The sequence below is a fragment of the Mus pahari genome, chromosome 5, assembly GCF_900095145.1.
Source record: "Mus pahari chromosome 5, PAHARI_EIJ_v1.1, whole genome shotgun sequence".
NCBI classification, from domain to species: Eukaryota; Metazoa; Chordata; class Mammalia; order Rodentia; family Muridae; genus Mus; species Mus pahari.
This window is the reverse complement of record NC_034594.1, coordinates 38,925,530-38,943,284: the sequence shown is the minus strand read 5'-3', so window position 1 is coordinate 38,943,284 and position 17,755 is coordinate 38,925,530. Positions and strand designations below refer to the sequence as shown.

At 38.5% G+C, this 17,755-nt stretch overlaps 1 protein-coding gene across 1 annotated transcript in view; it reads right to left on the bottom strand.

Annotated features, from left to right (window-relative positions):
• Window positions 1-17,755, bottom strand: part of Bmpr2 (bone morphogenetic protein receptor type 2) — a 112,443-nt gene that overhangs the window by 58,627 nt on the left and 36,061 nt on the right. Inside the window, exons 2-3 of the mRNA XM_029538676.1 lie at window positions 5,072-5,242; window positions 3,418-3,588 (exon numbers count right to left, since the gene is read on the bottom strand). Coding sequence (XP_029394536.1) covers window positions 3,418-3,588; window positions 5,072-5,242 — 342 coding nt within the window. The remainder of the gene's footprint in view (window positions 1-3,417; window positions 3,589-5,071; window positions 5,243-17,755) is intronic.

Genomic DNA, 17,755 nt, shown 5'->3' with positions numbered 1-17,755 from the left:
GGGTTTCTCTGTATAGCCCTGGCTGTCCTGGAACTCACTTTGTAGACCAGGCTGGCCTCGACCTCAGAAATCCGCCTGCCTCTGCCTCCCGAGTGCTGGGATTAAAGGCGTGCGCCACCACTGCCCCGCTAAAGCTTTCTTTTACAAGAATTGTAATAGAACAATGACTAAGATACCCACCTTGAATTAGTTTCTCCAGTCTTCCCTTCCCTCCTCTTCCTCCTTATTATAACCCAAGGGATTGAACCTAGGGATCTGTGAAACCTAAGCAAATAATCTATACCACTGAGCTATGCCCCAAATCCCAATTACTAATTGTTCCTTCACAATTAAATTTGAGACATTTTAAAAACCATACAAATATTCTGGCTCCTCATTAAACTTGCTCTCAAATGTATGGTCCTCTTTGATACTTCCTTTCTGACCTGATAGAAGCTGAATGATGACTGACCAATTCCAACACTCCTGTATTTTCAGTTAGCACTTGACATTTACTCTGGAGCTTCATTTCCTTCAAATGGTTGTAATTCATTATTGTACTTAGCTATTCTTGAAGTCAAACTTCCCCAATTTTAGCCCATGAAGGGGTTCTACAGAGCTGGCTCCTGCATCTTTTTTTTTTCTTTAACTTTTTTATTGGTTCTTTGTGAATTTCACATCATGTGCCCCAATCCCACTCATCTCCCTGTCCCTCTGTATATGCCTTCAGCCCTTTTAACCTCCCAGCAAAAAAAAACCAAAAAAACAAAAAACATTGTTGTAGAAGTTGCAATATGTCACAGTGTGTCACACAGTAAGCCTTTTGTCCACACAGATTTACCTGCAAATGCTCACTTCAATGAGTTACTAGTCTGGTTCAAGGTCTCTGGTTTCTGTTACACTATCAATACTGGATCCCCACCAGGACTCCTCTTGGACATCCTGTTGTTGCCATGAGTCAAGGAGGTCCTATAGCTTTGGGACTGTAGGACAGGCCCCTTCATGCTCCAGCAGCTCACCGACAGGGTAGATGTTGGGGTGGGTCCACTCGAAGTCCTGGACCTAGGCCTGGGTGGTAGCTAAGCTGGTCAGCCCAACAGCTCTCCCACACTTGCACCATGAGGGAAAGCTTTCCAGCTCTTCCCCAGCTAGCTCACCCGATGCCACAGGGAACAAGGTGCATGGCTCCTGCATCTTTAAGGTGAGTCTCCACCATATTTTTTGGTAATTTTTACTTTCTAGCAAAAAGTATTTCAGCCTTGGACTTACTTTGCTCTTGTTCTGGAATAAATACTTTTTCAAGGAGCAATAGTTTCTTTTAGCAGAGAACACTATTACGGACTACGATCTGGGCACAATGCATGCTTACTGTTACTGAAATGCTTCTGCCTTTTTTTTGTCCATTTTTTAAAGAAATAAGAAATGTATATGTGGGATGGGGTGGTGGTTTGAATATGCTTGGCTCATAGAAAGTGGCACTATTAGGAGGTGTGGCCTTGTTGGAGGAAGTGTATCACTGTGGGGGTAGACTTTGAAGCTCCACCCAGTGTTGTCCTTTATAAGAGTTGCCTTGTCACGGTGTCTCTATACAGCAATGGAAATCCTAAGACAGAGAAGGATACAGCTTAGAGTGCCTTCTCATGATGCCTGAGGCCCAGAGTTTGAGTCCTACTACTGCAAAGCCACAAGAAAGCGTCAAACAGATTCTTAGGACAAAAACAGACAGCAACTATACTCTTTGCCAAAATATAACAAAAGCAGACTCTAGTCTAGTTGCTAATATTGTTCCTCTTTGAAACCTGTTGAGTTAGTCCTCCACAGCCCATATTACTCTCAGCAATACTGTTTTCCAAGCTCCTACTAGTATGGCCATTCTTCCAGCATTCAACTGCTCTCCTAATCCAAAGTCTCATACATTTCTTCAAAAAGTAGCATTTACAAGTCTGTCACGGCAATGTGCCACTCCCTGGTACCAGTTTCTACCTTTGTTACTTTTCAATCACTGAGAAAAGAAACCATGGCCAGGGCAGCTTATAAAAGAAAGAGCCACTGGGGACCATCATGGTAGGAAGCATAGGGGCAGGAGAGCATAGTGTAACAGCAGGAGCTGAGAGCTTGTATCTGATCCACAAGCCCAAGGCAAAGAAAGAAAGCTAACTGGTAATGGTGTGGGCTGTAGAAACCTCAAAACTCACTCCCAGTGACACACTTCCTCCAACAAGGTCACATATTCTAGTCCTTTCCATACAGTTCCACCAACTGGAGACCAAGCAACATATAAACCTATAGAAGCCACCCTCATTCAAGCCACCACAGTACGTATGTTTAAGTTTTTAAATTTATATTTAATTGCACATATGTTTTATATGACTACATACATATGCATATAATATATATAATGCATTTGAGGATATTTTAAAATTCCTAAGTCTACATCAATAACATGTATTCCAAGTTTCAATTACATGGTCAACAGTTACATGTATATCCACTATGAAGGATTTTGTTGTTGATGTTCATTTTGTTTGGATGGTTTTTTTTGTTTTGTTTTGGTTTGGTTTGGTTGGTTTTCTGTCTTACTTTGGATTTTGACTTTTCATTTAAGACAAGGTCTCACCATGGAGCTCTGGCTGGCTTAGAACTTGCTATGTAAACCAAGCTGGCCTCAAAGCTATATAGATTCACCCGCCTCTGCCTCCAAGTGCTGGATTAAAGGCATGTGTTATCATGTGGGCTGCTGTCTGTTTCTTGACTTAGAATTTCTCTGTATTTCCCACACTAAACTTGAATACATGACCTCAAGTGACCTCCTTCATTGACCTCCAGAATGAATGGGGCTTCAGGCACAGGCCAAACTACAGCTATAGTCACCCCACCCCCTCATCCCCCACCCCACCCCTCCTCTCTCTTTTTGTTGTTATTGTTTTATTTTGTTTTTCAGACAGGGTCTCACTATGTAGCCCTGTTTGGCCTAGAACTTGCTATGCAAACCAGATTGGCCTCAAACTCAGAGAGATCCACCTGCTTCTACCTCCCAAGTGTCAGGATTAAAGGCATGCACCATCATGTCCATCTGATATCACCAAATTCCCTTCCTTAAGTGGGTTTTAGATTGTTTTATTTGTTTGCTGAGGTATGGTCCTTTTATGTAGTCCAGACTGGTAGGAACTCACCAGGTAGCTCAGGCTGTCTTGAATTTACAACCCTTCTGCCTCAGCCTCTGGAGTTCTGAGATTACAACAGCACACCATCATGCCAGACAAAGGGAAAACTGTATCTTGATTCAAATTTAGTTGATAATAAATATACCAATGCTTTGCTGGTGGTGGTATCTTTGAAGATTTTAGAGAAAATTTTACTAACCTTGAATGTTTATCTACTTATATTTTCAAAACTTCTAGAACAAGGAATTATAAAGAAATTACTGTAAATACTTACTGAGTGGTGTTGTATCAGGAGGTGGAAAGTTCTCAGTAAAGTTGACATTACATAAATCTGTACTACAGCAGCAAAAACGGTATGTTCCATTCTGAATTGAGGGTGGGGTGGTAGTTACTACACACTCTTCATAGTGGCACTCTTGGGGATCACCAATGTGAGACCAACATCCTACAGAGCAATATTAAAATTAGTTAGGAAACAGTACAGTAAGTAAAACAACAAATTATGAAATAACTGCAGTCATATAAAACTAATATAGTCATAAACAAACCTAAATGAAAACGGTAAAGGATACCACAGACATTTCACAGGGAAAAGCAACCAACAAAAACAATTATGATTAACTGCACCATAATATAAGAATTATTTAAGAAACAGCAAAGTCCTACTATTTTAGATTTATATTGTCCTCAACTTTAAAATAACAATGCAATCATAACTGAGTGACATTCACTCTCATACAATTCTGTAATCAACGTTTGTATGATGGTAATTTTGGAAAAACTTTGCAATTTTAATGTAGAGCCTTTAAAATAACCATACATTTTTATGATCTATTAATTCTACATTAAAGAATCTACTTTTACAAAAGAATAAATAAAAATAAAAAGCAATCAGACACAACTTTCTTATGTTTGAAGTTTTTCATTGCCAGATAGTGCATTTCAGTGAAAACCTTAGAGCAGCATGGTGTTCAGAGCATGCAAGTAAGCTGTGATAAGTAAGCGGCCACAGTGACATGCAGTGCTGAGGCACACAAGTTTTCAGAGGGCATTTATAATACCGTGGAGGGAAAGGAAGAGGACATTTCAAAAGAAGACTGGTACTCATATAAATATTAAAGTATATGGATAATATACCTAAAGGGAACAAATCAACATTAAAAATAATATATTTTTAGGAGAACTGAGTTGTAGACCTTGGCTTTTCTGAATAGTCTTTTGGTTTTTTCCAAACTTCATTCACAAACATTAACTTGTAAAGAAAAAGATGTTATTAAAAGTCCAGGCATAGCGGAGCATAACTTTAGTCTCAGCACTTGGGAAGCAAAAGACAGCAGATCTCTGAGAGTTCCAGGCCGGGCTGGTCTACACAGTGAGACCCTGTTTTAGCCAAGAAAGAAAGCAGGCAAGCAAGCAAACAAACAAACTACACAAAAAGTAAATGTTCTTTTATGAATTTGGAGCTTGTGGGTGAATAAATAGATATATTTATGTGTTTATCTTCTTATTTACTACTTTCCTGGATATGGCTTTAATCTACCTACATGTCATTTCTAGATAAGCTCCAAATGTATGAAAACAATGCTGAAGACAGAGCCCTGTGGCAGAGATCCTGCCGTGTGCATGATAATCTGGGTCTGATTCTCAGCACCCAAAAGAAAAAAAAAAAAAAACTAAGCAATTTTAAGGGAGAAAAAAAGTATTACTTGGAGACTGAAAAGATGGCTCAGCTGTTAAGAGCACCCACTGTTCTTCCAGAGGGTCCAGGTTCAAATCCCAGCACCCAAATGATAGCTCACAATTGTCTATAACTCCCAAGATCTGATTCTCTCACATAGAGATACATGCAGGCAAAACACCAGTACACATAAAATAAAAAGTACACATAAAATAAAAAATAAAAATAATTTTTTTAAAAAATTACTTGCCTTGTTTCACAAGATTGATGTCCCCTTTTGATTTCTCCCACAGACCATAACACGTGCTCCCTTTGGAACATAATATTGTCCCATTTTCATGAGAGATTCGACTCTCACCTATCCCAAGGTCTTGTTGATATGGATCTTTAAATGCACACAGCCGTTCTTGATTCTGGGAAGCTGAACAAAAGAACAAAGAACACAATGATAAATTGATGTTTCTTTGATAATACCATTAATTATAATAATCTTTAATATTTCACTTAATAATATACAATAATCTAATTTAAGTAAGATTAAATTTTCCTGCTAAATCCTTCAAATTTAATTATTGAATAAATTTTTAATTTTATGCTTACCCAATAATTTTCTGTTTCAAGATTTATCTTTATATTTTAAGCATGTGTGTGTGTGTGTGTGTGTGTGTGTAGGTATGTGTACATGAGTTGAGGTGCTCACACAGGACAGAGGCGTTAGATGTTCCTGTAGCTGGAGTTAAGGTGACTGTGAGCTGCCTGACCTGGTTGCTGTAAACGGAATTTAGGTCCTCTGGAAGAGCAGTACACTTGCTTTTAACTACTGAACCATCTCTTTATCTATACCTTCCAGCACTTTTAGACATTAATTTTTATATCCAAATAATAAGAAATGAAAGAAAATATATTCCCTGATAACAGACTTCTTTTACACATATAATTCTTATCACTTTTCCACCATTAAATATTTTTGCTGTTCAAAAAAATAAAATAAAATAAAATAAAATAAAATAAATGAAGAGATGGCTCAGTGGTTAAGAGCACTGACTGCTCTTCCAAAGGTCCTGAGTTCAAATCGCAGCAACCACATGGTGGCTCACAACCATCCATAACAAGATCTGACTCCCTCTTCTGGTGTGTCTGAAGACAGCTATGGTGTACTTACATATAATAACAAATAAATTCTTTAAAAAAAAAAAAGCACTGGCCGGGCAGTGGTGGCACATGCATTTAACCCCGCACTTGGAGGCAGAGGCAGGTGGATTTCTGAGTTCGAGGCCAGCCTGGTCTACAAAGTGAGTTCCAGAACCGCAGAGCTACAAGGTAAGACCCTATCTCAAAAGAAAAGAGAAAAGGAAAGAAGAGAGAGAGAGAGAGAGAGAGAGAGAGAGAGAGAGAGAGAGAGAGAGAGAGAGAAATACCATGTTCTAAACTAGCCTTTAAAGCCAACACATAGGCCAACATGGTGTTGCATACCTTTAATCTAACACTTGGGAGGCAGAGGCAAGTAGATCTCTCTGAGTAACAAACGAGCCTGGTCTACATAGCTAGTTCTGGACCAGTCAGAGCTACATGGAGAGACCCTGCCTTAAAAAAGGGAAAAAACATCCAGGCAATGGCAGCACACACCTTTAATCCTAGCACTTGGGAGGCAGAGGCAGGTGGATTTCTGAGTTTGAGGCCAGGCTACACAGAGAAACCCTGTCTTGAAAAAAAACAAAACAAAACAAAACAAAACAAAAAACCTAAAAGCTCAGGAATTCTGAGCAAAAAGAAAATGATTTTATATTGTTTAAAATAGACAGATGAAATGTTCAATAGCTCCTCAAGGAACTAGCTGTTCCTTAGTTTAATGCCAACCCATCTTTCTTCATATATATCATGTAATTTAGTTGAATTTTAGCATTTGCCATATGACCCGATTAAAAAACACTAACCAGCATTGTGAAAATACCAAAGAAGTAAAAGGTTATCAAAAAGCAACATCTGAACCTTATTTAGTTTTTTAAAATAGACTTTCCTAATATCTTTGAGTAGCAAAGATAATCACTAAACATAACCAATACTTTCTTACGACTTTCTGAATCAGTTTTTTTTTCTTTTTCTTTTTTCTTTTTTTTTGTTTTTTTGTTTTTGTTTTGTTTTTGTTTTTCGAGACAGGGTTTCTCTGTATAGCCCTGGCTGTCCTGGAACTCACTTGGTAGACCAGGCTGGCCTCGAACTCAGAAATCCGCCTGCCTCTGCCTCCCGAGTGCTGGGATTAAAGGCCTGCGCCACCAGGCCCGGCTTCTGAATCAGTTTTTTATTTCAAGTGTATAGAACTGGAATAGTATAATTTAGGAGCACTTCATCAATGCATATTACTTTTTAAATTAATGTTTCTGAACATAACAAAGAAGTCTAGAAAAGCAATGACAGGCTTGATGTCTCTGCCCACCCAGCATACATAAATAGATCTGCCAAAAAAAAAAAAAAAAAATAGATCTGCCACATTGATTGCTATGCAAAGTACTTTAAAGGACAAAGCCAAGTAAACAGAATGTTCACAAGTAGGTATATAGAGTTACAGTTATCAATTTTTTTTAATATAGTTTATTTGGACAAACCAAACCAGATAGTAATCAATGAAAATGTATGTGGCTTGATGCATATATTTTTAAATTACTTTAAAATATTCTAGAAAATACTCACTAATACCAACTAAAGAGCAATATATATATATATATATATATATATATATATATATATATATATATATATATCGCTAGCAATTCAGAAATATAAGCTAGAAGTCAGTGCTACTGGCATGGTGGCACAACTGTTCCCTTCAGATAAACATTTTAAAAAGAAAGGACATCATGAATAAGACAAAATGAGAATGTAGACTCTATATCAGTCCTTCATATCTTTCATGAGAGATTAGTACACTAAAGAAGGGAAGTCCATATTATCAGAGACTGCTAAAGCCAAGAAAAGGAAAATCAATTTGCAGCTCAGACAAGAGTTCTAAGGCGTCTGGGAACCTGAGAAGGAATGCAATGGAAGTAGAACTAGAATAAATGAGAACTCATTGTTTTCATGGACAGTATTCTACTCTCAGCAGAGTGCAGGGACTGAAGCTCAATGCTAGTCTAGCACAGGAAAATGACAGCTCAACTAAACATGACCCCGTTCCCTCCTGAACACTGCAAGCAATTAGACTGAGAGAATAAGAAGGTAAAAACAAAGAAAACATCCCAACCAATGACTTAACATGCAAAATCACAAGAAACGTGAAAAATCAAGGCAACATGACTCTTCCAAAAATTAATAAGTCCATACCATACCCTGCTAAGCATAGATCAAACAGTTTCAATAAAATATCTACAAACAGAATTGAAAACACACTAGAAAGAAATCATTCAGCATGATCAAGTTGGCTTCACAGCAGAGAGGGAAGGATGATTCCGCATATGTAAGCCAATGAAAGTAACAATCAATGGCCTCAAGCAGAAAAATCGTAATCTCATCTCAACTGATATAAAAGGGTTTGAACAATACCAACAAAAGACTAGAGATACAAAAAAATATAACTCTTAAAAGATAAAGATGACAAATCTATAGCCAACATTAATTATACTAAGTAGTAAAAACTCAAAAGCTTCTCCACTAAAATCAAAACAAAGTAAGGACATTCACTTTTTTCTTTATTTTTTTAAACTAGAGACGTGTGTGTGTGTGTGTGTGTGTGTGTGTGTGTGTGTGTGTGTGTGTGTGTTTTGGAGGTCAGAAAATATTTTGAGATCATGTGGACCCTGAGATCAAACTCAGGTCATCGAGCTCGGAGGCAAGTACCTACACCCATTGAGCCATCTTGCCGGCCTGAGTGACCACCTTCTTCTTCCTTTCTTCCTTCCCTTTTCCGTTCCTTCTTCCTTTCCTTTCCCCTTTCCCTTTCCCTTTCCCTTTTTCCCTTTCCCTTTTTCCCTTTCCCTTTCCCTTTCCCTTTTTCCCTTTCCCTTTCCCTTTTTCCCTTTCTCCCTTTCCCTTTTTCCCTTTCCCTTTTCCCTTTCCCTTTTTCCCTTCCCTTTCCCTTTCCCTTTTTCCCTTTCCCTTTTTCCCTTTCCCTTTTTCCCTTTCCCTTTTTCCCTTCCCTTTCCCTTTCCCTTTTTCCCTTTCCCTTTTTCCCTTTCCCTTTTTCCCTTTCCCTTTCCCTTTCCCTTTCCCTTTCCCTTTCCCTTTCCGAGACAGGATCTCACTGAGTATATCCCTGTCTAGCCTGGAACTCCCTCTATGGTTGTGGATAGATAACCTTGAACTCCAACCTCTTCTGCCTTTCCAATGCTGGAATTAAAGGCAAGTGCCACCACACCTAGCTCACTTGTCCATTCTTACTCAATATACTATACTGCTTGATATCTTAGCTAGAGTAATGAGTCAAGAGAAGGGGCTGGAATACAAATAGAAAATAAAAAGGTCAAAACACTCTTTGCAAATACTATTCTATACTATTACTATACTAAATCCCCACAAGTATGTTGACCTGAATTTGATCTCTGGAACCCGCACTGTCGAAGAAGAGAACTAACTCTAATTGTCCTATGACTTCTTTTATTTTTTTAATATTTATTTATTTATTATATGTAAGTACACTGTAGCTGTCTTCAGACACTCCAGAAGAGGGCATCAGATCTTGTTATGGATGGTTGTGAGCCACCATGTGGTTGCTGGGATTTGAACTCCGGACCTTTGGAAGAACAGTCGGGTGCTCTTACCCACTGAGCTATCTCACCAGCCCATCCTATGACTTCTACACATGCACCATGGTACATGTGAACATATACATGCTTGCATGTATGCTTACTCGTGCATGCACACACACATAAATAAATAGTAAATAATTTTCAATGATATAGGAAAAAATGAAATTTTCATAACTAATCCATATATGCATATGTTTATGAAATAAATAAGAAGATGAAAGGGGTGTGGGTCTTCTGTTCTTTATCATTAGGTAGATAATTAAATTCAGCATTTTTTTTTTTATTTTGAGATAAGGTTTTACTATGTAGCCCAAGTTAGTTTCAAACTCAGGATTACAAGTGCTAAGTTTAGTTAAATCTAATTCTCAACCAAATGAAACTCTGTTTCTTGTTCAAAACTTACATATTTTCTTAGTTCTCCATCCAGAAATCACACATCGTGTGTGTGTGTGTGTGTGTGTGTTTGTGAGAGAAAGAGAGAGAGAGAGAGAGAGAGAGAGAGAGAGAGAGAGAGAGAGAGAGATTATAGGATTATGGTCTCTTGATTTTCAAATGTAAAGATTAATTTCCACTCCTTTCTCCAACCTGGGAAAAATGAACTATAAAAGCATACATATTTCTCTTCACTTTTTTTTAAAAAATGAACAAACATGTCATGTATATAAAAAATAGTCTTTTAACTGTACTTCTTAAAACGATTTATTTATTTATTTTATGTATAGGAGTACACTGTAGACGTCTTCAGACACACCAGAAGAAGGAGTCAGATCTCATTACAGATGGTTCTGAGCCACCATGTGGTTGCTGGGATTTGNACTCAGGAGCTCTGGAAGAGCAGTCAGTGCTCTTAACCGCTGACCCACCTCTCCAGCCCCTTTTATTGTACTTTTTGATATTTAATGCTATCTTTTCAATAAAAAAAGAATTTGAAAGTAAAATATATGTATAAAATGCCATAATGAAACTCCACACTCCTCACTTTGGATGCTACTTTTAAAATTAATTGTAAAAGTATGGTCTTGCCAGGCAGTGGTAGCACATGCCTTTAATCCCAGCACTCAGGAGGCAAAGGCAGGCGGATTTCTGAGTTCAAGGTCAGCCTGGTCTACAGAGTGAGTTCCAGGACAGCCAGGGCTACACAGAGAAAACCTGTCTCGAAAAAACCATAAATGAATGAATGAATGAATGAATGAATGAATGAATGAATGAATAAATAAATAAATAAATAAATAAATAAATAAATAAAGGTATAAATAGCAATACATGTTTGTCACTGTTATAGATGAAAATACAGCTCCCTACCTATTCAATATAGTACTTGAAGTCCTAGCCAGAGCAATTCGACAAGAAAAGGAGATCAAGGGGATCCAAATTGGTAAGGAAGAAGTCAAAATATCATTATTTGCAGATGATATGATGGTATATATAAGTGACCCTAAAAAGTCCACCAGAGTACTCCTAAACCTGATAAACAGCTTCAGTGCAGTAGCTGGATATAAAATTAACTCAAACAAATCAGTAGCCTTCCTCTACACGAAGGACAAATGGGATGAGAAAGAAATTAGGGAAACAACACCCTTCACAATAGTCACAAATAATATAAAATACCTTGGTGTGACTCTAACTAAGGAAGTGAAAGATCTGTACGATAAGACCTTCAAGTCTCTGAATAAAGAAATTGAAGAAGACTGCTTGTGGACGTTGTACATCGTGGTGCGCACTAGGCTCCGCACCACGATGTACAACGTCCACAAGCAGCATTGCTGGTGGGAGTGCAAGCTTGTACAACCACTCTGGAAATCAGTCTGGCGATTCCTCAGAAAATTGGACATAGTACTACCGGAGGATCTAGCAATACCTCTTCTGGGCATATACCCAGAAGATCTTCCAACTGGTAGTAAGGACACATGCTCCACAATGTTCATAGCAGTCTTATTTATAATAGCCAGAAGCTGGAAAGAATCCAGATGTCCCTCAATAGAGGAATGGATACAGAAAATGTGGTACATTTACACAATGGAGTACTACTCAGCTATTAAAAACAATGAATTTATGAAATTCTTGGGCAAGTGGATGGATCTGGAGGATATCCTCCTTAGTGAGGTAACCCAATCACCAAAGAGGTCACTAGATATGCACTCACTGGTAAGTGGATATTAGTCCAGAAACTTAGAATACCCAAGATACATTTTGCAAAACACAAGAAAACCAAGAAGGAAGACCATCGTGTGGATACTTCATTCCTCCTTAGAATAGGGAACAAAATACCCATGAAAGGATATAGGTACAGAGACAAAATTTAGAGCTAAGATGAAAGGATGGACTATCCAGAGACTACCCCACCCGGGGATCCATCCCATCATCAGCCACCAAACCTAGATACTAATGCACATGCCAGCAAGATTCTGCTGAAGGGACCCTGATATAGTGGTCTCTTGTGAGGCTATGCCAGTGCCTGGAAAACACAGAAGTGGATGCTCACAGTCAGTTATTGGATGGAACCCAGGGCCCCCAGTGGAGGAGTTAGAGAAAGTACCCAAGGAGCTTTAGAGGGTTGCAACCCTATAGGTGGAACAACAATATAAACTAACCAGTAACCCCAGAGCTCGTGTTTCTAGCTGCATATATAGCAGAAGATGGCCTAATCGACCATCATTGGGAAGTGAGGCCCCTTGGTCTTGCAAACTTAATATGACCCAGCACAGGGGAACGCCAGGGCCAAGAAGTGGGAGTGGGTGGGCAGGGGAGCAGGGGCAGGGGGAGGGTATAGGGAACTTTAGGGATAGCATTTGAAATGTAAATAAAGAAAATATCTAATAATATAAAATAATAAGTTTTAAAAAAAAAGCTGAGAGAATTGGTGGTAAATGCCCCCAGGCTATGGAAGCAGCAGCATCAGAAACAGCAAAATAAACAAACAAAATCGTTGAAAGAAAGAAAGAAAGAAAGAAAGAAAGAAAGAAAGAAAGAAAGAAAGAAAGAAAGAAAGAAAGAAAATAAATAAATACAGGTAAATTTGACAACTAACCAAAAGTAGACAAAAGCAGAAATGTAGGAATGAGCTGCCTGGTGGTAACTGGCAGGATGCTTAATCAACAGCATGCATCCACAAAACTATCAACTCAGGAAGTCAAAGAACAGAGTTTACTCAATCAATGAGGAAGACTTGAAAACAAGGAGGGGAAAAAAAGGAGGATTTCAACAAAGACAAAAACAATCTTGGGTTTATCCACAGGACATCTTATTTGGTCTAACATTTTGAGAAGAGCCTAAACTTTTTTGTCTCCAAAGTCTGGCATCCATAAATCTAAAAATCTGGAAGTTATACATAAATATAGAAAAACACTTTTCAAATTAATTCTAGAGAACTTTTTTAGAATTCAGAAGTAGCCAATTTATATACTGAGAAGATTTAGGAGGAAAAAACATTACAGTAATAACTAACAGTTTACTCGTGGGCAGATGAAAACTGGGGAACAAAATGCACAAGAACTCTAGTTTAGAGAATGCAAAATAAAATGAAGCTGTCTTAGTAAGACATGAAAAATGACTACTACCCTGAACATCTGCTATATTCACTATGAGTAATTTCAAGTGAATTTCCCTGAAAGACAGCAACCCTTTGAAGCCCAGGCTAGCCTGGATCATGCTATATAGCCCAGGCTGATCTTGGCATCACAGTTCCTGCTCTAACCCTGAAGGCAGGGAGTGCAGGCACAAGACACAACACCCGGGCTATCCTTTTTTTTTTTTTTAAATCTTCACTGCCATTCTATGTCTAAACAATCCAAAAGTCTCACAACACTTATCCTCCAGTAGTTGTAATATATTTATCTGTACTGGAGAAGTCTAAGCATCTTATCTCTGCCCTGGAACATAGTTTAGGGGCTAATTCTGGGTATGCTTATGTGCTTGGCTTCTGTTTATCTAAGTGTCAAAATGAACTATCTAAAATAAACAGCACAGAAACCTTGCAGGCATGGGGCAAATAACTGAATAACTGAAGCAAGGATATTCTTTTCCCAGAACACATGCCTAAGGACAAAGTAGCACTCCAGTTATAATCCTGCTATAAAAACATGAAGGAAAGAGTATATTTTCCCTATCTCGTGTGTGTGTGTGCGTGTGTGTGTGTGTGTGTGTGTGCGTGCATGTGTGTGTGTGTGTGTGTGCGCGCGCGCACGCGCGCGCATGTGCACTCCAGAGGTTGATGTTGGATGTCCTCTTAAATCACTGTCCACATTATTTTTTGTAAAAAGTCTCAGAACCTAGAGCTCACCAAGTAGATGAGGCTAGCTAGCCAGAATCCAGGAAGCCACCTGTCTGTGTCTCTTCAGCACAAGCGTTAGGACATTATCTTTTTTTATTAATATAAATACTTCGGATCCAAACTCAACTTCTCACACTGACATGGCAACCATTTCGCAAACTGAGTCATCATCTCAACCCCACAAATATTTTCTTTAGAAGATTTATTTTTATTTTTTATGCATATGCACATTTTATTTCCCTATATGCCTAGTAACCTTAGAAGCCAGAAGAGAGCCTCAGCATCCTTGGAAGTGGAGTTACAAGTGGATGTGAGCCACCATATAATTGCCAGGAACTGAACCTGAGGCCTCTGCAAATGCTCTTAACCCCTGAGCCATGGTCCTGTCCTTTGTAAAGAAGTTTCTATGTAATCACACCTTAAGCTTTATTGTGTACCTGGAATTAAAATGATTGTTGCCTGGAAACCTGGAATGGGAATGATTATTGCTTGGAAACTTTTCCCCAAATTGTTCTGTTTTAAATATTCTGACAATGAACCACCTGGCATTAGACTCTCAGAAATCTGACCCAGGTTGATGAAGTCAATTTGAACCAGGAATGCAGGGCTTTCTAAGAACAGCAGCCTCAGGCCTGTTATTAACTTTCTCTGTACAAATTCCTAAAGCAACTAAAAGCTAACTAACACACATGCACAAATCACAACTCAGTTGACTAAAAGTCAGTTAATTTCAGCTCTCTCAAATAGAAAAAACAAACAAACAGAAAACCCAAAACATTGTTCTTTCTAATCCAGAGCAACAACTAAACAAACAGGCAGATAAGACCATTCCATGTCTCTAAGAGGCTTTCTATCCCAGGACTGGCAGTAACAGCCATTAAAGGGTCAAATGTTTATTAAGTGCCTGTTATGTGGCATCAGTATTCTAAACCTGGAGTGTGGTATGAGTAAGATAGTGTTATTCCCTCAAAGTGCTTGTATCCTAGTGATATAAATAGGAAGGCTTTGGATGGCTCAGTGTTTTCGCCCACACTACAATGAATGATCATTCTGTGTTGAAAGGTGTGTATACATTAGGTATCTTCCATTACTAACACAGAATCCATCTCACCGAAGCTGGCATTTGCCATTTCACCTAGGCTGGCTAGCTGGCAAGCTTTGGGGATGCACTTGTCTCTGCTTCCCCCCAATGTTAGGGTTACGGCATCTTTTACATGATCACTGGTGATTTGAACTCAGGTCCTCGTGCCTACACAGGAAGTTTACCCAAATGATCCATCTATTTCCTCAGCCCATGATTGGCCATTCTTATAAGCTACTCCTGAAAAAGGAGTAAATTTTAGAAAAATATGTCCTACCTACATAATAATATACCTTGGGAAATACAAAATAAAATAAAATATCTTCAAATACTGCTTTGAATTTCAAAAATAAACTTGTTGGGATTAAGTCCCATTTGGTTCAGAACAGAAAAGAGAAAATAAAAAGAGGAGATACTAAAAGATTAGCATTATTATTTTTCTATGTGGAATAATATAAATACTACTCAATGTTGATTTGATGTCAAGAATATACAACCATTTGGGGTGGAGAGATGGCTCAGTGGTTAAGAGTACCTATTGTCCTTGCAGTAGACTTGGGTTCAATTCCAGCATACACACAACGGCTCACAACCACTTGTAATTCCAGTTCCAGGGGATCCAATGACTTCCACAGGCTCATGAACAATGTGGGGCACGTTCATACACTCAAGCACACATATACACATTAAATAAATTAAAAGATCATCCAGCCAAGCAGTGGTGGCACAGGCCTTTAATTCCAGCACTTGGGAGGCAGAAGCAGGTGTATTTCTGAGTTCGAGGCCAGCCTGGTCTACAGAGTGAGTTCCAGGATAGCCAGGACTACACAGAGAAACCCTGCCTCGAAAGAAAAAAAAAAAAAATCATCCAACAATCTGATGATTAAAATGTTCATCAATTATGGAACAGAAAGTAACTTCTAAATCTGAGAGAGTGCAACAATGAAAAACCCACAACTAATACCATATTCAAAGGTGGGAAACACAACAAGAAAAAACACTAGCTCCCTCAATTCTACTGAACACTATATTAGAAAAGTCTACAAAACCTAGAAACAAAGGCATAAAAGACCAAATCTGAAAAATAGGCAAGACATTTAACTGCAGGTGACATGGTCTTGTATATAACAATTCCTAAGGACTCTCTTTTAAAATAACTTAGAGCTAATAAATGCATTCAGTAATGTTCCAAGATATAAGATGACCATATAAAAATCAACTGTATCTCTACCTACAAGCAGTGCACATTCCAAAAGTAACAGTAGTGAGTGCAAGATTCATACACTGAAAACTAAGAACATTAATGGAAAAAAATAAAGCTCTCAGCAGACATTTCACTTGTACAGAATGTCGGGACAATGATTTCTCTGATTTCAAATCCTACTTCAAATTATCAAATGAGAACAGTGTGGTATTATCTTTTATCTTTTCTTTTTTTTTTTTTTTTTTTTTTTTTTTTTTTTTTTTTTGGTTTTCTGAGACAGGGTTTCTCTGTGTAGCCCTGGCTGTCCTGGAACTCACTCTNTAGACCAGGCTGGCCTCGAACTCAGAAATNCGCCTGCCTCTGCCTCCCAAATGCTGGGATTAATGGTGTGTGCCACCACGCCCAGCCCAGTGTGGTACTATCATGAAGAAAAATACACACATCTGTGGAACAGAAATTGGCCATTCAGATATAAGTGGTAAATTAACAGATTTTCTAATTTGAGACAAGGTCTCACTGTGTATCCCAGGCTGGCCTTCAGTTTGTGATAGTCATTCCTCGGCCTCCTAAGCACTAAGTAAGAGGCATGTAGCACCATCTTCAGTTTGATAAACTTATTTTTAAGACAATGCAAAGACAATTTAATAAGGAAAAAAAAAACCTAGCCTTTCTAACAAATGGTTTTGCGACTGGATAACCACATGGAAAACAATCAAGTTGATACCTCCTAGTTTCAAGTTATTAACTAAAATAATTCAATGATTATAAAATTCTATATAATCCTCAGGAAAAAAAGCATAGGCCCAGCACATCTTCGCAAGCATGGATTATGAAACAATATTCTAACCACTACAGGAAAGGCATATCACAGAAGGTAGAATGGAAAGTCTGTGCTTTGCTGGGCAGTAGTGATACACGCCTTTAATCCCAGCACTGGGAGGCAGAGGCAGGAGGATCTCTTTGAGTTTGAGTCCAGTCTGGTCTTTAGGGCAACTTCCAGGACAGCCACGCTACACAGAGTTTCAAAAATACATAAAAAAGAAAAACTGCTTTATCAAAATCTGTAATTCCCGTGCTTCAAAGTCTATCACCCAGAAAAATAAAGGTGGCTGGGGGTCCTAACGGGGTGTCCATCATATAAAAGAACTAACACTTAAAACATATAGACCAGCAATTTTACTCCTAGGAATATATCCAATAAAACTTGCACATGCCATTAATAACAATATTATTCATAATACTGAAGAGTAGAAACAACCAAGTATCTATCAAGTAATGATATTTAAAATGAATTTAAAAATAAAACGAGGATCAAGGATATGGCTCAAGTGAAGTGCTTGCTGAGGAAGCATAAGGACTTGGCTCAGATCTCTAGCACCCACATCAAAAGCTGGGCATGCTACCATGCACCTGCACTTCACTGGTAGGAGATGGAGGAGGGAAAACCTTACTGATTTTCTGGCCAGCCAGTCTAGTCAATTAGTGAGCTCCAGGTTCAATGAGCGATGCTGTCTCAAAAATAAGGTGGAGAATGAGTGAAAAACACTGTCAACCCCTGACCTCCATACATTCATACTACACACACACATACACACACACACACACACACACACACACACACACACACACACACACACACA